This window comes from Carex rostrata, chromosome 13, assembly GCF_964058835.1.
Source record: "Carex rostrata chromosome 13, lpCarRost1.2, whole genome shotgun sequence".
NCBI lineage: Eukaryota > Viridiplantae > Streptophyta > Magnoliopsida > Poales > Cyperaceae > Carex > Carex rostrata.
The window spans coordinates 3,373,219-3,394,135 of NC_135930.1; the positions used below are offsets into that span (position 1 = coordinate 3,373,219).

The window sequence follows — 20,917 nt, forward strand, 5'->3', positions numbered from 1 at the left end:
TGGCGTCCGTTCCCACATACATTGCATCATTTGACACAGACATAGTAATTAAACGACGAATTTTCGCATTCCCCCCTCTCTTTCTATCGCTTTCCACTACAGTCCAAAATGGTTTGCCACACTCGGTTCCAGAAGAGTCTCTGCACCGGAGTAATTGTAAACCGTGTTTTGACTTGATAAGTAATAACAAGTCTTATATGTTAGAAAACCGTTGAAAAATAAAATATTTGTCAATATATGCTTGCCTTAAAAAAATCTACTAACTTGATTATGATTTAACTTTTTTTGAACATTTTTTTAAGTGTATTATTTTAGTTTGGTAATCTTTGTCACTTAATATTTTCTAAAAAATATTACATAAAAATCCTCTAATTTTCATAACAACTTGGAAATAGAAAAATACTCAATAAATAATATTTTTAGAAATTCAAAATCTAAATCAAACCTCCAAATAATTAATACACTAAACTTCTAAACAACTAAACATCTTATTCGAGCATCATACAAGTTCGATATAATACATTACAAAATATAAAGCCTGATTTAAAAAAAAAAATACTAAAACGTTCAAATTCAAATAACATGAAATGTTTTTCACAATTTACCAATTTTGTGTTAAATTTTCTTGTTAACCTAGCAAATTTACATTATTCATTGTAGTATTAGAAGTACAAGTATTCTCTTCTCCTCCAAATGACAAACACAAATGTAAATGCGATCTATCTTTTCAATTTTACACCAAGTGTAGGCAACATATTCTCTCCGGTAAAGGTATTTTCGTTCTCGCCCGCCTATGCCTAGTTGGTAGCATGCTGATTCTGTAATTGACCTTTCTCTTTCCGTAAATTTCTTCTATTGGTAATTAATTTCTTCATCTCCTCTCCTGTTCTTTTTAAACGGAGACATCCATTACATTCTTAAATGCAGCGTTCTAGTTATTAGAAAGAAGCTTCACTTTGGCTTGCAAAGCAAAAGTTACATTTTTCTTTCTTTAATCCGCAGCCAATTGGTGCAAACGGATCGGATATTATCGGTCTGCATTTATATCAGTGTCAATATCTGTATTTAAAAATTAAATGTAAATATTAAATATCTAAATATATGTGTAGATACTGATAATACGAATATAATTTTAAATTTTAATCATTTGTATTCAAATAGTAGATATATATCAATTAGATAAATAATAATATTGTTTATAGTTACAATTAGATAAATATTATGATTTGATATTTTACTAATATTTATATTTTTAAATTAATATTGAGAAACATATATCTAATATGTATCTGTTTAAAATCCAATATGCATATCTATTTGTATCCGTCGAATATTAATTTGTATATTTATCCAAAAATAAAAGCGGATACATATATGATTTTACTATTATCCGATCAGTATATGATTTGTTTGCAACCCAAGACCATAGTAATAATAATCGCATTTTATTAGCAAATAATTCGTGAATAAAACGCTTTGTTGGGATTGCTGAACCGAATGGAGAATTACTTGGTTGACCGAATTTTTAATGAATTATTATTTTATTTTTTATTTTTAAAAAGGCCTAAGCCCGGTTCCATTTCACTGAAACAGTTAAATAATACATTCCAGTTTAGAAGCAAATATAACTCCTCGTCAAAAACTAGAGACTCAACTCTGCCATACCATCTAAGACATCTAAAAAACTCAAGCTAACATCCAACAAAAGCAGTCCTTGCTATTGTGAGTGTGTTGGAAAGTTTATCTATTACTCTTTGTCTACCACTAACATTAGCCCTCTAGTGAGGCATGTATCTTCACTGCTCACTCCCCTCGGCTGGCAGCTGATAAGGAACAAGCTGATCATCGTCAGGATACCAGATCCGAAGTGGAATTGCGTCAATATCGCCTGCATCAGGCATCCATTGCTCAGTTGCGTCTTGGACCTTTTTCTTCTTATCCTTCTTAGAATGACCTGTCCAATAAACAACCAATGACATAGTAAGTAAAATAAGAGTTCGAGCTGTTTTAGGTTGTGTATTTTGAAAACAAATCTCATTGCAGTGTTTCCATATAGTCCAACACGTAGCACAAAAAACTATCAAAAAGGTTGTTATTTCTACAAGGGGTAGTGTTTTAGCAAAAATGAGTATATCTCGCATAGTTCTCCAAGATTGGAAAACTTGTTGATTTTTACCCATCCAAAACCATATTTGTTTTGCCATTGTACAATGTATGAACAAATGGTTGACTGATTCCTCTCTGTCACAGAACACACATGTGAGCGAACCTGTCCACCCTTTCTCACTCAAGTTTGTCTTGGATAGTATTTTATTTTTCAAAGCAAGCCAAATGAAAATTCTGATTTTTGGGGGAATAGGAAGGGACCAAATAAGCAAAGGGTTATCTACAACAATCCCTCCAAAATTAAGAAAATTGTATAAATATTTCACAGAAAAGGTTCCTGTTGACTCCCATCTCCAAGAAAGTTTGTCAGTAAAGTGAGTAAAAGAAATCTGACCGAGTATGCTGAGGATGTGATTCCATTCCTGGAGGAGTATTCATGTAAGGATTCTACTAAAAAATACATTTTGCCCCTGTGAATTGACTACATCAGCAATAGTGATATCTTTAAATAAACAAATTTCATAAAGTTGAGGATAGCTAGATGCTAATGGGTAGGAGTTTATCCAAATGTCCTCCCAAAATCTCACTTGAGAGTTATATCCAGGGACATATTGTACACTACATTGACCAAGGGTATCTAAGGCAAGAATGTCAGACCAAAATGAAGATATAGGAGTAGAAGAGTTATAACTAGAGTAAAGGTAGGTGATCAAAGTTTTCCAACTGGAATGATAGTTGGGGTCCTTATACTTAATCCACCATTTGACTAACAATGATATGTTCATATCTCTTAAGTCTAAGATGCCTAAACCACCAAATTCTTTTGCTCTACATACTGCCGGCCAATTCAATAATGAGTATTTCCTTTTTTTATCAGTACCTTGCCATAAAAAACGGCGTCTAATTTTATCAATATCTGAAATCACAGTTTCGGGAACTTTATAAAGGGAGAAGGCATATAATGGGATGGCTAATAAAACAGAATTAATGAGCGTATGTCTACCTCCTAAAGAAAGAAGTTGGCATTTCCAATTGTTCAATTTCTTTTCAATTTTGGTTATCAAGAATCTTCAATCAGCTATGGAAAGTTTTTTATCGTGCAAAGGTAAACCTAGATATTTCATGGGAAAATGTCCAATTGTGCATCTAAAAGTGGTGACTAAACTAATGTCAGGTTCATCTCCTATAAAATACATTTCGGTTTTAGCTAAATTAAGTTTGATTCCTGAGGTTGCTTCAAACGCTTGCATGGCCCATTAAAACCGAAATGTCCAATTGTGCATCTAAAAGTGGTGACTAAACTAATGTCAGGTTCATCTCCTATAAAATACATTTCGGTTTTAGCTAAATTAAGTTTGATTCCAATTTTTAATGAATTATTCGCAAATAAACACAAATAAAATAAATTTTACGAACTATTCACAAATAAAACAGAGAAACAAATTTGAGTTTCTTTTTGGTTTTTTTTTTTCCTTTCTTGTGGGATCAAACTTCTTGAATTATTTTTGAATTACGAAAATTTAATTCCGCCGAATCGAATCCGAATAATTCATTTGTTACTATGCCTACGGGACCCTTCTAAATTTCCCAGCTTCTCTTCTACTCTTTCAAACTGGAGACATCCATTACAGCATTAAATACAGCACTACAACATTAAATACGGCGTGCTAGTTCGTCACTTTGGGTTGCAAAAAGTTACATTTTTCTTTTTTTAATCTAAGACCGTAGGCATCTACGAAATAAATCTGCTGTTATTCCAATCCCAACCGTTCAAATTGTGTTCCATGCGATCTCAACGAAGATCAACGGTTGAGATCTGAATAACATGTGCCTGTTATTATTTTGCAATAACAGGAGATTTATTTCCAGGCATCTTGTAAAAGTCTTGAGCACTAGCAATCACCTAACCCCAGTGACCCCACATAAATGAATCTAAGCCATCTAACAAATTATTATTAATGAAGAAAATAATATATTTATTGAAAAGATGCTTATGAGGTGTCTGACTCTGACAGTATTGACCCGTTGACTACTGTAGCCCAGTACCTTTTTCCTTGTTTTTTTTTTCTTTTGCACGTGATCTTTTATACCACAAAAGGTTAAAAATAAATTTGTTGGGAAAAGAATTGTTCAGAATAAGAAATTGAAATTTAAAATTGACAAAATTTTTAAAAATATATTATATTCGGGAATATCCAAATTAGGTATTTCTCTTCCTAATTTCATAATGTCATATGCATGTAAATTTGAATATTTTGTTTTCTTTTTTCCTTTTGAGTTTAGACTTGGTGTTTTGACGCCCAACATTTAAAAAACAAAATTAGAAAAAAAAAATGTTCAGTAAGCAATTGAAATTTAAAATTGACAAAAATAAGAGAATTTCATGTTTAAAATCTCATTTTATTGTTTTCTATTATAACTCTTTTTAAATTTATGAATTGCCTATTTTACTCTTCATTAAAAAAAATATCACTATTAACATTATTAAAAAAAAATGTCTTTTCTAATTGGTTGATTTCCGAGGGCGAATGAGTCACTTTTTACTTCTGACACTTACACAAGCATATACTTAAATGTTATCATGTAAGCGTCAGAAGTAAAAAAAATAGCTCATTTGTCTTTAAAAACTGTCCAATTAGAAAACTATTTTTTTTTCTAAAACATACTACATTCTTTTTAATGAAGAGTAAAATGGGTACTTCAAAAAATTTAAATGAGTTTTAATAGAAAAGATATTAAATGAATAAATTTGTGAGTTCTTAAAGTTTAGAAGAGTAAATATGATATTATGAATATTAGAGGTGGAATACATAATTTCCAAAAAATTTAGGAATATACATGAAATTCCCCAAATAAAACTTTATGTTAATTTTAAAAGTCCGCTATGGATAAAATTGTTTGACTGAACAATGTCAAATTATAAATGAGAATTTCAAATCCAAGCGGTATAGAGTTGAAAAAATTATGATAGATTTCAAAGCTCCGGCTGGAAAATGAAAGCTGGATTTGGAAAGTATTTATTTATTTCAACATTTTATAAATTTTAGTTTGGAAATGTTAATTCTGAAAATTTGTTTTCAAACAAAAATGTCAAACTTACTCCATCTCTTGATATTTGGAGCTAAGTTTATATATATATATATATATTTAATTATTTATATAAAGAATTTTCATTCTGGTCCCTGTTGCATTTCTGTTCATAGTTAGCAGTCAGAATTGTCCCACAACAAAATAAAATAAAATAAATAAAATAGTCCGTATCTTCTGCATTTATTTTCAGAGTATGGTTGCACCAATTGATTATTCATTATATTTCTATTTGATCCAACCTTTCAATTTTATTATTACAGAGACTTCGGCTCAATTTGAATTTAAACCGTCTGATTTTAATCTGATGGACCTAATTAAAAATTAATAGTGTCAAAATCATAGCAATAATGCATTAAATTCATTACGGCCCCAAAATATTAAAAGCGTACATGGAATTAGCTCTGTCTCTATCAAACTTTAAATCAAAGAAAATATTTTTAGATGGGACTTGTCATTTATTAGGTTTGCATCTTTGATTATTTTGATTGTGTTAGATGAGTTCCAGTGTGTTCAATACCTATAAATTTATAAGGAAAATATTTGATGCATGAATCTGGGTGAACAATAAACTTTTCATATAAACTTTGATGAAAATATAATTAAATTGTGCATTGTGTTGAAACTTTCTCACACTAAGGCCCTGTTTGGTGCGTTATTGTTCACTTGAAAAAAAAAAAAAATCATTCCGACTGAATTTTTTTTCCCCACGTGAATAGTATTTTTCAGTTCCTGTTCTTATTCCTATTCCCAATAAGAACGCCGAAGAGGGCCTAAAAGTGTGTTTCAAAACGTCTTTATTAAAGAAAATGGAGCAACGGGAAAAAAGTGAGAGGGTAATCAAAGCTGATTGAGGAGAGTTGCTCTTGAATTTTGAGAGAAAGAAGGGAAATTTGCTATATAAAATCAACGATTTTTAAGAATCAGTATTTGATCTAGTGATAAAAACGCTCTCTGGACATGAGATGCGTGTTCGAAATCCAAATATAATTTTTTTTTTTAATAACAATGATAAAATTTGAACAACAAAAATGTCCATCTCTCTCTTTCAAAAAAATCAACATTTTTATCATCTTCAAATCGGAATGAAGAGAAAGTAAACTTTTACTGTATCTTATCCCCGTTCATCCCCATTTTTCATTAAACAACAGTTTGAAATCTAAAACTGAACAGGATACAAATTAATTTTCTTTCCCAATATCGAATTTTTTGTGTATTTACTTTATTTTAATGATTATATACGAGTTTAGCAAGTAAAAACTCCCCAATAAACTTGCATTAATTCATAGTCATAAATATAAGAAATAAATTCACATCTCTTCTGACCTAACATAGGTGACCAATTATGTTAGAAATAATGAATACAACGACTCTGCAACAGAAACAAAAACAAAAAAATGATAAAAAAATAGTAAAATAATTTGAGTGAGGCTATGGTACTATGCATAGTGCGGATTGGTTTGCGCTACGGATCAATATTTTTGTTTTAACATGGGCTCTATATGAATATATATTTGTAAACTAAATTCTATATTTTTTAGAATTTTTTATTATTCTCTTAGCTGTGTAGAAAATTATTGTTTTTGGATAATTTAGAATTTCAGATCTAGTCATTTTCTACCAATCTAAAACAATAATAAAAAAAATTCAAAAATTTAGTTTACAAGTACATATTCATATGAAGATCATGCTGAACGGTTTGGATCAACCGTTATAACTTTTAAATCAAAAAATTAAATTTATAATGCGGACCAATATTCACTATGCATAGTACCATGGCTTCACTCAAAAACAATTTTACATGAAGTTTTCAAGCTAGACTAAAAAGAGAAAAGGATAGAGACACTTTAAAAGTAGTAGTCTGTTTAATTTCTTCATTGCAGGGACCAGACCACAGCAGCAGATCTGGAAAAGTGGTACATGTGCTGAAAATAATGAGAAAAAGGGTAAGAGAATCATTTAAAAGTACACCTTCATAATTTGTCATGGTGCATTGCAAATATAAGACATGTGATTATATGACATGAATAGTTGGATTGCTCCAACTCTCATCACATGATGATGAAACACATTGTAATCAAGTGTGTGGATTTATACCATTTAAAAAAAAAACTAATAACCACAATTTTTAAACTGCAGACATAAATTAAATGTCCGCAGTTTCAAACTGAGGACAACTTAACAATTTTATGTTCTCAGTTTGAAAATGCGGACACAATTTATGTCTGCAGTTTCAAACTAAAGACGTGGTGAAAGTAAAATTACTCATAAATTATAGTTATTTGTTTTATTATTTTTTTAAGATGACATAAATAAAAAAATTAATTGGATCAAGCTATGAACTTTTTAATATCCAAACATAATTCTTCATCTAAATTGAACCTTCAATTTCACACATGAAGAGTATTAATTATCTTTTGTCACTAAATCAAAAGTTGGTTTTCAAAATATTTTTTTATATCCATGCAAGTTTAGTAAATTCAATAATATTTATGTTTTTATCGTTTAGTTGTATTTAATTTATAATTCAATAAACTAGAAGTTACTCTACAATCTACATGTTCACAATTAAAATTGTAATTATCATGTTGGTATCTGTAGTTGCATTAGAATAATTAGTGTTGCTTTCCAAGTTAAAATGGAGATGATTTTATATTGACCCAACAAATTTTAATTTCTTATGTGATAGCTGTAATATTCATTCAGGATCAGCATTGAAATCTTATCATAGGTAACACAATCTGCATTGAATTCCAGCGGTGCTCCTTGATGTCAGAGATATATCACATCAAAATCTTATCATAGGTAACTATATCTATATGTCAGATCCAGGTGACTGCTTCAATTCATTTCGTCTTATTCATAATTTTTCATTTCTAGAAAAGTAATAAATATTTTTTTTAATCATAAAGATGGTAAAAAAAATTGATTTCATAGATAGAATCGCATAGCGTACTGTTTCCAGGAATTTGCATATTTAGTGCGATTTCTTAATGTGCCACAACACTGTACATAGCTACTGCATAAAATAGTTTTAATTATTTGATGATAGCTTCTTAATCCCATGATATAACCTAAATAGGATGAACCACTTGTTTATTTTAATTTATTATTGAGATCGAACTAGTGAAATACTTAGACAGGATAAAATCATAATTAAATGCAATTTACGTACTAGAGGTTGGCAAGGTAATGTTGGTTGTCTATTTTGTGGTGCTCCTGAGATTGTACATCACCTATTTGTTACTTGTCCATTTATTTTTACTTTGTGGTATTTAATTGGTAACCATAACAATTTTGTTTTTAATTGCACACAAGTGTCTGACCTTTGGAATTTAGATTATTGAATACCTTTAAAAGATTCATTGTTGGTTGAGCTAATTAGGACAGCTATTTTATGGATTGTTTGGTTGACCAGAAATAAAATTTGTTTTCAAAATACACTAGTACTAGCTATTAGTTATGTTTCATCTTCTATATATTATTGCTTTGACTTCATATTGGTGTAAGTCTCGTTTAGATAATTCATATTTTAAATTGTCATTAATTATGTCTTTTGATATTTCTCCTCTGTCTCAGATAGGCCCCTTGATATTGATATCGGACACAGACTCTCAAGACAAAGCCAGCTCCCATTTGGTTTTAGACGGGGGTCCCTTCTCTTGGTTTAGGAGAGTTAGATGATGGGGACATCTTTGATGCCATTGATGAGGCAGCTAGTTTATTATCTCCTGATTGGTCTTTAGTTGATTCTAGCTCTTCTTCTGATGTGATTACTCTTAGTGATTGATAGAGATTTTGTTGTTTTTAGTGATGTTAGTTTGATTATATTTGGTATACTTCATTGTTTTGTGGTTACTGATACTAGTTGGTTGATGTTCCACTAGTTTAGAATAATTGAATTTTTGTAGGACCTATATTATTTTGTAATGAAACATGTGGAATTTCACTTTTTCAAAAAAATAAATAAATAATTAACTACTTCTCAATTGTATCCACACAACATGCATAGTAGAGAAGATAATATATCATAGAGCAATAATTAGCATTTAAATATTGAAGCTATTAATATATATTGAGTGACTAGATCAAAATGGTTGTTTTTGAGTTGTGGTAATAACAATTCGGTTTTGCGATTTTCAAAGTCAAATAGTCGATCCAAACCATTCAACATGATATATATATATATATATATATGAGATGAGCTACACTACTCCATGGAATAAAACGCGTTTGTACTCTATGCCGTATTTTCATTTTGAAAGTCCAAACGACCGATCCGAACGTTAGATGTAATCTCCATATTGAAATGTGCTTGGAGACCAAATTTTACATTTTTTGGAATTTTTTTACTATTTATTAAGCAATTTTAAAAATTGTTGTTTTGCTGTGAACAGTAAAAACAGTAAAAATTTATGGACCGTCGGATTAGCGATTTTCAAAATTGCTTAATAAATAGTAAAAAAATTCAAAAAAAATGTAAAATTTGGTCTCCAAACACATTTCAATATGGAGATCATGTTGAGCGGTTTGGATCGGTTGTTTGAATTTTCAAAATAAAAATATAGTGCCATAGAGCACCAACGCGTTTTACTCCATGGAGTAGCGTAGCTCATCTCATATATATATATGAGCTACGGTGAGCCATGGAGTAAAATGCGTTTGTACTCCACGCCGTATTTTTATTTTGAAAGTCCAAACGACCGATCCGAACTGTTAGATGTGATCTCCATATTAAAATGTGCTTGGAGATTAAATTTTATATTTTCTGGAGTTGTTTTACTATTTATTAAGATTGTTTGAAAATTATTGTTTGTAATTAATGATCTAAAAGTTTTTTATTGTTATTATAACAATTCCAAAAAATATAACAAAAATTTCAGAAAAAAATAGTTTCAATTAGGTATTTCACGTGTCACACTTAAGCTGGTATGTGCGAGATCCATCTCATTGTATTGATCACTCCGACTTGCACGTCCAAGATGACCTATCCATCTCATTGTATGTGGGAGAAATATTACGTTAAGAAATTTTTAATAATAACAAAAAAAAAATTAAAATGTTTAAAACATAATCAAATTTTTTGTTGACGAACTAGGAGTTTAAAATCAAAACAATTATAACATTAGTCTGAAATTTCGACAAAAATTTACTCGAATTTAAGAAAATTTATCAAGTTACCTTACATAACTGAATTATGACATATTTGTTACGTGTGTGTCACTTTACAATCACATTTTTAGAATATGAAGCATGCAGTAAGCTAGAGAGCTCTCGAACAAAACACAGATTGGGTGGAGAGAATCTTGCTCAGTAGTTCCACACTTCCACTTATTCTTGCCTTTTTACTCCAGGGATATGATAAGAAGCTCCAGTTCTTTTACATCTTAAAATAAATTTGGGGTGCAAACGGATCAGAAATTAGATGCGGATCGGATAGTGGTAAAATCATATCCGTATCCGCTTTTATTTTCCGGATATAAATACGAATAAGATATTAGACGGATACATATTGGATATCCCTTTTCCAATACTATTATTTATCATAAAAATATAAATATTAAAGTTCACAATATTTATTTAATTATAATAGTGAATAATATAGTTTTTTAAATATATATTAAATTATGTGATATACATCTATTGTTTAGATACATATAATTAAAATTTAAAACCATATATATATATATATATATATTTGAATATCAAATATCTGTATCTAATTTTTGAATACAGACCTAGATAGGGACATCTGTCCGTTTGAGCCCATGAAATATTTATATTGGTTCTTATTTGTTTCACTTTTGTTTCACAGTATCTTGTCCAAGTATATATAGTACCTAATTCCAAATCTTTTCTATTGTTCCAACTTCCAAGCAATACTAATTAAGTAAATAAAAAAGGATCTCAACATCAATGAAACAACAATTTAAGTTAGAATACATATGAGCTGATGATAAGTGCTAGCCAAGCGTTGATCAATCAAACAATTAAGAAATTTTTTTCTAAAACATCTACTTTTAGCCTCTCAATTTTAAATATCTACAAACAAAATATATATACTTCAATTTCAAACTTGCAACATCCACACGAATGAGATAGATTTGTTTTAGCCGTAATGTATTAAAATGATACAATTTGATCAAGTTAAATACTTATAAGATCATGTTATGTCTTGGGCTTTAATTAGGTGAGAAGTTTAAGCATACAAGTAATATCTTAGTTGCAAAAGTAGCCTATTTGCAACTTACCTATTTTATAAATTATGTTGAATGTGCATCTGTTCAAAGATTAATTAAACTTGACAAATCTTTAATTTATGTATTATAATTTTAAATAAGATATTCTTTTAACATAAACTTGTACTTTCTTGCATGCGTATATATCTCGTTTTTTTTTTCTCTCAATTTGAGTCATATTTCTAATTGTAAAATCAACAAAAATGATATGATTCTCCAATCATTATCAAATTTGCATTGAAAAGTATATGAATACTAATCCCAAATGACACACAATACTTTTGTGAGAACTACAACAAACAATTATACTTCAATTATTGTCAAATACTTGCATAATCAATTATTTATGCTAAGTGGAATTGATACACCTTTTTTTTTTTTTTTTGACAAACATATACACTTGAATGCATTTACATCATATTACGCACAATTATAGAACTTTTAATTAATGCAAGTCTCACTTTAGATCATAATCTCCACTGACAATTATTCTTCAAAAATAAACAAATAATTGAACAAAAGTTTATTGTGCAAATTGCAAATTAATAAAGAGAGCACTTGTGCAATTAATAAATCGCCACCATATTTTGTACGTGCCAAGATAAATAAACCCACTACATAACTACTACAAAGCAAATCAATTTTTAATAAAACTGCATTACATCATCTGACAAATTATTGCAGGAATCTTTCTTGGGTGCAACATTTTTATGTCAATAATTCTTGTTGGCGATTTATTTCATTGGTGGTATTTCAACAAATTATTGTATTTCGTCTTGGCACTGTCTCCTAGATATAGACCGATAGACATCATTAAGCGTTGGTCAAATTAAATAAATGTTTAGTTAAGCAGCAACTTGTTATGTGACCTCATAGTGGGATGCACGAGGAGCATATTTTTTAATTAGATAAATTAATCAGCAAATTAAGTTTGTTATTTATTATAATATATATATGAGGAGGGTTCAAATGCACCCAAATTTTTGTGCACCCAAATGCACCATATCTTTCAAATTCTTTTTCTCTGTTTTCAAAGTCCGAATAGTCAATCCGAACCGTTAGATGCGATCTACATATTAAGATGTGCTTGGAGACCAAATTTTATAATTTTTGGAATTTTTTTACTATTTATTAAGCCACTTTAAAAATCGTTGATTTTACATTTTCTGGACCATTGGATCAGCGATTTTCAAAATGGCTTAATAAATAGTAAAAGAATTACCAAAAATGTAAAATTTGGTCTCCAAGCACATCTTAATATGTAGATCGCATCTAACGGTTCGGATTGACTATTCGGACTTTGAAAATAGAGAAAAAGGATAGGGTGCATTTGGGTGCACAAAAATTTGGGTGCATTTGAACCCTCCTCTATATATATATATATATATATATATATATATATATATATATATATATATATATATATATATATATACAGAGAGAGAGAGAGGGGGGCTAATATCAAAACATTTGCACTACGCCTCCTGTGCAACCAAGTCATTTTTCGATTTTTAAAGTCCAAATGATCGATCCGAACCGTTAGATTTGTTCTCCATATTAAAATGTGCTTGGAGACCAAATTTTACATTTTTTAGAATTTGTTTACTATTTATTAAGCCACTTTGAAAATCACTGATCCAACAGTGGCTTAACCAAACAGTAAAATCAGAAGCTACCAACAGTATTAATTATCTTTACCGTAAGAGAAACTATTAAATTCCTTGTAGAAGTTATTCCACATTTTTAAGTGAAATATTTTGATATGTATTTAAGGGTATTCAAACGATTCGGTTTGTTTGATTTTCAACCGAGGCAAATTATTTTTAGGTATAAATGGATCGGTTTGGTTTATATTTTTCAAAACCGACTAACCGAACCGATTAAATTTTAATGGTTCAAGTATAATTTATATTTTGTTTGGTTCAATCATTGCCTTTTTTCTTTAATTTTGGTTTGGATATTTTAGATTTTCTACATATTTTGTATGAAATGAACAATGTGTGTGATAGTATCTTGATGATATATTTTTGACTTTTTTAAAAATTTAATTTCTCTTATTCGATTCAACCAAGCAAACCAAAATTTAGTCCGGATTAATGGTTCGGTTATTATTAGGTTGCCCATTTTAATTTAATTGATTCGGTTTGACTTTTAAAAACGGAAAAAAGTTTGACTAGCCTATTTTAAAACTTTGATTAGCCTATTTTTATTTCAGTTTCAACCGAATCAACCGTTTAAACATGCATCCCTATCTGTATTTTTGTATTTCAGTGAATTCAGTGTACCCTTTGAATTTTATTGTTTTTATAAGTAATACTATATATACAACTTTGATCAATATGTCGTGATTAAAAAACTTTTAACTATTATTTAAGTAAAAAAAGATCTTAGACTAGGAAAAATATATTGACAGCGCTGTTTTATCTTCATGCAACGCACAATTATATGTTTTTCTTTATTTTAACTGTATTGTCTGTACAAACAGACACAGTAAAAATTTAAAACAACGCTATCAAATAACACACTTAAATCTATTTGGCAAGGAAAAGCTCGCTATATCTTTATGAAATCATCAATATATTCAGGTAGTTTTCCATCAATGCTTTCCAAAATAATTTACTTGATCTGCTATATATAGAGAGGTAACAAAAACTGTAGAATATGTATCAGATATTACCAAAAAATTAGAATCAGAAATATGTAGACAACAATAAGAATATATTGGATCTGTACAAAGCCTATTACAAAAGTGATAACAAATAATTTATCCATTATTTTAGAGAGGCAATGACAATTGTTAGTGAACATCAGTGAAATGTAAAAAGAAAAACTTCTACCAATACTAGAAAAAATAGGTTGCTGTAAAAAAGACATAGCAACAAGAATTTAATAAGGGGTTACTGCATTAATTTCGATGTAATAGTTCATTTAATTAGGTAGAATAAGATATTTTCATGCAGCTTGTTTTACATTGATTTCAAATAAAATTGAAAGTGAAAAAGGCTAAGGGCCTGTTCGGCACGCAACTGTTTCCGTGGGAAAAAAAAAATTCACTCAGAGTGAATTTTTTTTTCCCATGCGCACAGTGTTTCGGCCATTTAAATTGAATCCGAACTCAAACTCATTCCCGTTCTCGCCTAACAGCAGAACAGGCCCTAACATTGTAAAGCCATGAAAATAGGGGTGAAAATGGAGCGGATGTGGAGCAGATAGTGCTAAAACTATATTCATATATTTTTTTTCCGAATATGGATATAGAGCGGATATCAGACGAATCCGAATATAGATACAGAAAATGGAGCGGATGTGGAGCAGATAGTGCTAAAACTATATTCATATATTTTTTTTCCGAATATGGATATAGAGCGGATATCAGACGAATCCGAATATAGATACAAATCAGATGGGATATTTATTAAAATAATATAAAAATAATTAAAAAATATTAAAGTTCATAATATTTATCTAATTAAAATGGTTAATAACATAATTTTTTCATAATATATATTAATATATGGTATACATCTATTATTTGGATATAGATAACGGAAACGTAAAACCATATCAGTATCTATATCCACACGGATATTCAAATATCATATATTCACATCTAATTTTTCAAATATAAATTAACAAATCAGATATTATTCATACCATTTTTCACCCCTACGTGAAAAGCAAGTGCATAACTAAAATGTTCTATAAAATGAGATTTATGAGTGCGCATGATTTTCAATTATAGTGGGTGTACCTTGTCAATGCCTAATGGGGTGACCAATATCATTTCTTTGACTTTTTCCATTTTTTTACTATGATTTTTAATAATAAATGACACAATTGGACCTGTTCTAAAGCACGAGGTTTGATCATCTCTGATAGATTGGACCACACACGTGCCTCAGACTTGACTCGCTGGAGATTTCATCATTTCATCACTTGTTGATTACACCAGTAGCATGACCCAATCAAATAAAACCGTTGCCGGGTAAATATATTGACAGAGCAATTTTTGCTTCATATAGAGCCCAAAATCCCAAATCATAAGCAGTGCTGGTAAGACAATTGTCTGTGCGCTGCTGCATAAAGCAATAGCTGCTCTGTCAATATATTTACCCGTGCCTGCCTGGAGCTCACTAGTCTGTTTTACTAGCGACAAAGGCATTGCCATTTTCCTATTGGAAACAACAGTTGAAAAATATGGCAAATATTCATAGAAGCCCATATTTCGGCATTATAGTACCAAAATGTATTTATTTGGATAACCAAAAATTTTAAATTCTAACAAGCCCATGTTTTGGCCCGTCAATGCCAATATAAACAACTTTTGATAATGCAAAACCGGTCCATTAAAGCCGGGTTTACCTTTTCTTCTACTCTGGTTGTCAAGTCAAAGTCCAAATGTCGCACATACCATATCTATTCAATTGCTATACAAAAATTAAACTATAAAAATTAACTGTTCTGAAGAAATTTCCTTTGAAACATATATACTACACAGTGTGAAATTCAACTAACTAACACTAGAAAATTTAACCCAAAGAACCAGAAGCATTGACAATTCAATAGTCAGCAAAAAGCTCAGATAATTGTTCATCTGTCCATTCTGGAATCGAGACCTTCGAAACCGGCATTTCTTTTGCATCATTTCCTTGGTTTGGTTGCATGTTGCCTTTCAGAATCTTGACCGAAGTGTTTTCTTTAGAAATTTTGCTGAACAAATCATCTCCCGGCATTTTATCGGTGCAAATTGTGGAGACTTTATTTGCTTTAGGGTTAAGCCGTGAGATTATTCCACAAAAATCAACTTTTTCGCTCCTAGTTTGTTCAATAGCTGATGATCTGATTTGTGCATGATTTTCTAATCCACTGTTGATTAGGGACTGTTCCATCAGCCTATTTTCCTCTTTTCTCTTCCCTATGAAAATAGAGGAAAGTAATATAAAAAAAGACATGCAGGTCAAATCTGAACTGACCTGAAAAACCAGACCAGTCAACAGTGGCTGGATTTTTATTAATCGAAATTATTAAATATAGGAAACAGAAAGTGGCTGGATTTTCAATTGCATAAGGATCTGGAAAAAAAAAAAATCCGGTTGGAGCTGATTTTTTTTTTCTGGTTCCAAAGTGTTTTTATTCTGTTTCAAATAAAACTCAGCAACTCTTTCAAGAAAAAAAAAAAACAAACACTTTGGATCCGAAAAAGAATCGGCTCCAAAGTTTGGAGCCGAAATATTTTTCTGATCCATCTATGCCATAGAATATCCCAGCCACTCTTTCTATTTCCCTACATTATTTAATAATAATTTCTATTAATATAAAACTTAAACTAGATCATAACTCCAGTCTTAAACCCAGCCTGGTACAACCCAGCAAAACTGTTATATAAGAAAAAGGTTCCTATTACCAGTAAAAACACATGTAAATGTAATACAAGGGAATTGACTGGATGCCTTGTTTAAAAAAGCTTATTCCAGTCAGGTTATGATGCCAGTCTAGTGTCTCTATAGCACAACTTGGATTATACTACAAAAAGGAGAGAGAAACTAACCGTTATCTTGAAACCTGGTTTCCACTGCAGAAGTCAAGTGCTCTTGAATGGGCCCACAGTTCTTTCCTATAAGCTGTTTAAAAAAAAAAAAAACTAATTGCAATTATTAAATGTACCATTCAGACCAATTCCAACAAGTACCGATTTGTTTACTGTTCTTACATTACTAATTTAATTATTTACACCTTCAACAAGTCATAAGTTGACCATTTCTTTCTCTGTCAGGCATTGCAACACTCATCTATATCAGGTGTTGTTCATCTATTGACCCCTTTAAAAATGGTCAATCTGAATAGTTTTCAATATAATAATTGTTCAGTTCCTTGGAGAATGCAAAAAGTTTATTCATTTAGTAATGCAATGCATTTTGACAGAGACTAGTCAACCAAAATTTGTCAAAGAATGGCAACATACAGTGAAAAGAGACTATGTTCAGTTCTTCCAAATACATTTTTACTTCTCTAACAAGATATCTTGAGAAAAGACTTATTTAAATATAAAGTATAAAAATTCCAAATTAGTTGTTTGGACAAAGATCTTTACAAACAAGACAAAAGCTTCACAAATTGTGTTCCAACTGAGTAGTAGCATTGCATTGTTTAATAAATACTGTAATCATTTAACTCAATGCTAGCAATAGAGGTATTGCACTCATTAATAAATTTGAATTTATACAATGAAAACCAAACCTAGACAAGGAAATTCATGTAAATTATCAATGACACGCAGAAGAAAAATAGCTGTATTTATCATTTTTCAGAGGGGAATAAAGATCAAATCAGTCTTTAATATTGAGATACTGAACTGATCAAGCAGGAGAAAATACTGAGATACCCACCTTTAGCACATTATCTTCTGTAATATTGATATACTGAACTGATCGAGAAGGAGAAAATACTACTACCTGAAATTACCAAAGTGATTAATTTTAATTGATAACTACAAAAACAATAAAAAATTGAAGTCCATAATAAACCAACAGTTGGACATATCATGGTTTTTGAATTAAACATGGTTGACCACACAGTGACTGATCAAACCTAACACAATAAAAATATTCAAATTAAGCCTTAAAAACAAATTACAGATTGATTTTATCTCCAACATGACTGATGTAGGGTTCAATTTCAAACAAAACTACACAAAAAAAAAAACACAAGTTGAAAAATCTAATACCTGCTTTAAAATAAGAACACACCCAACTGCTACATCACTCCCAAGAGTTCGCTCTAATAGAGCTTTATGATGGATTGAGGCGCAAATTGTACCAGTTTGATCCTAGAATGGGGGAACAAATTAAAACAATCAAAGATTAATTTATAGTCAAAATATATATGTATATAATATTATAATTATAAAGAGTTGGGCCATTGTAATTCATGAAGTAAAGGGCGTGTTTTACTTCACGCTCATATTTGCAATTTTAAAGTTCAACCAGCCAATCCAAACTGTTCAATCTCATCGCCGTATTAAACTGTGCTTGGAGACCAAATTTTACATTTGTTGAAATTTTTTTAATATATATATTTTTATTTTGAGAATCACTTATTTTTTATGGTCCACAATTTTCTGAAAAACAATGATTTTAGAAAATTCTAAAAAAATAGTAAAAAATTCCCAAAAATTGTAAAATTTGGTCTCCAAGCACATTTTAATATGGAGATCATGTTGAACGGTTCAAATCCGACATTTTGGACTTCAGATTTGAAAATATGGGCGTGAAGTACAACACGCACTTTACATCATGAAGCACAATAGCCCAACTCTAATTATAAATTGCCAACTTTTTTTTATACCTTTAAAGTCAGTACCAGATCTCCAAGTCCATTTGACGTGCAAGATTTAACAAGACCCACCACCTAACATTTCAAATATAATTTCATTATGAACTTCTACTATGAAAAAGAGTTACTCAATGATGTATCAAATGGTAGCAGTATAATTACCATTGGTATTCGACCAATTGTGCGTGTTCTGATAGAACCAATTGGAGTAACTGAATTGCTTTCTGTACCTGAACTGAACAATTTATTAATTACAGTAAAAAAGTGTACGAATTTGTACCAATATTAAAATCACCTGTCAATTCCAAATGGAAAAAAAAGTAACCTAGATATCGCATAGCGTAGATCCAAGAATCAAGCTGAAAATCACCATCGACCTCTTCACCCAAATCCATAGATCCACCTACTCTCCACCCAATTTCTTCCCTTTGGGACCCATCCTGACATACATCTTTCATCTTGACACGATGCATTGCCGCCTGTACAGCCCCAGCAGGACCTGGTATAAGACGAGGTGGTGAAACTGATCTAGGGTTTTCAACAGAGGGGTTTGTAGAGCGAGAAGAGCAAGGTCGAAGGGGGAAAGAAGAGATCGAAGGAACAATGGTGAACAAGTCCGAGTCGTCTACGTCTAATCTTTCCTCCCAACTAGTGCTCTCAGCCATGGTCTAGTTCTAGTTCTCTCTAAGCCAAAACCTCTTTGTTTTTTTTCCCCAAAGGAGAGAAAGGAAAGATGTCAGAGTAGGTCCGATGCCAATCGGACATACTTTGGTGAAATGACTCAACCACCGTCTAAATGGCATTAAGATTCGTGCGTCCCTTTAAAATGAGTGTCTGCTTTCAATTTAGTTTGCACAGATCTTAATACAAATTAGACGGCAAAGATCTTATTGGACATAAAAGTAGATCCGATGCCCATCGAACCTACTCCGTTCTCGAAAGAATAATGTAAATCTCTTTTGGGTTTACTGTGTCATACTTTTTGATTCAATGTATGTAATGTTGTTGTTTAAAAAAGCTTTCTGTTTCTATATATGTCGTTCACTACATGTATAGTTATAGAGAATGAGCCGTGTAAGATCAATTATTGTGAGACTGCATTGGGGAAAAGGCGGGAAGATATAGAGAAAAACCTGGATGCACATGGTTCATGTTTGCAAGCTTGCAGATTGAACTGAGGAGGTGCGGTCAACCCGACTCGTAGACCGTAAAAAGTTTTCCTTTTTGGAGTAAAGAGACCCCACATTGCATGAGATAATTAAGTTATTTGTATATAGAATGAGGATATTATGAAGAGTATGGTTAATATAATATCAGTGTCATTTCAGTCTATATAACACAAACTTCAAAACCTATCAAATTGAGTTTAAATGGTGAATTCAAACCGTTCAAACCAATTTACTTTATGAGTGATGCGTTTACATGCAAACTTTTTATATTTTCAAGTTATTTTAGTATCAAATCAAGCGGCAAAAAAATTGAAAAATGAATGTATGAAAATTAACTTAAAAACTCAAACATTTGACTACTTGACTTGATATCAAATAAACTCAAAAACTTATAAATTTTACATATAAACACACAACTAATGAAGTAGATCGGTTTGAACGGTTTTGAATTAGAGTATGGCTAATATAATATCAGTGTCATTTCAGTCTATATAACACCAACTCCAAAACCTATCAAATCGAGTTCAAATGGTGAATCCAAACCGTTCAAACCAATTTACTTTATGAGTGATGCGTTTACATGCAAACTTTTTATATTTTTAAGTTATTTTAGTATCAAATCAAGTGGCAAAAAAATTAAATTTGAAAGGATAAATTACAATTTTAGAGTGTAAAAATTTATGGATATAAATATGACAGATTTTGTGGTTATAATGATAAATATAATATTTGTAATTTTAGAAGAGAAATATGTAATTTTGAAACTTCAAGATATATATGTGATTGAGTAAATAATTTTCTTTTGGCATGTTTAATTATGTTTTGTTTAATTTATATTGGTCTTGTGTTTGATCAATTTTTATATAGTTAAATTCTGATTGTGTGTATATATTGTTGACAAATAGATAGTTGAAAGTATAGGGATAATTTTGGAACAAGAGAAAAAGAGAGAATTAATATTTCTCGCGCAGTTATCACAAAAAA

The 20,917-nt window shown here is 30.5% G+C and overlaps 1 protein-coding gene across 2 annotated transcripts; it reads right to left on the reverse strand.

Moving 5' to 3' along the window:
• Window positions 1–15,816: 15,816 nt before the first annotated feature.
• LOC144564200 (nuclear localized protein) lies at window positions 15,817–19,466 on the reverse strand. 2 transcript variants are annotated; one of them, XM_078313759.1, is made up of 7 exons: window positions 19,090–19,466; window positions 18,927–18,994; window positions 18,777–18,839; window positions 18,157–18,258; window positions 17,819–17,884; window positions 16,981–17,053; window positions 15,817–16,347 (listed from the first exon to the last, which is right to left on the reverse strand). In XM_078313759.1, the coding sequence occupies exons 1-7, from the start codon at window positions 19,427–19,429 to the stop codon at window positions 15,992–15,994; spliced, it is 1,068 nt and encodes a 355-aa protein (XP_078169885.1). In that variant the 5' UTR covers window positions 19,430–19,466; the 3' UTR covers window positions 15,817–15,991. The 2 variants fall into 2 exon arrangements, with proteins under 2 accessions (XP_078169885.1, XP_078169886.1); XM_078313760.1 differs by lacking the exon at window positions 17,819–17,884.
• Window positions 19,467–20,917: the final 1,451 nt, after the last annotated feature.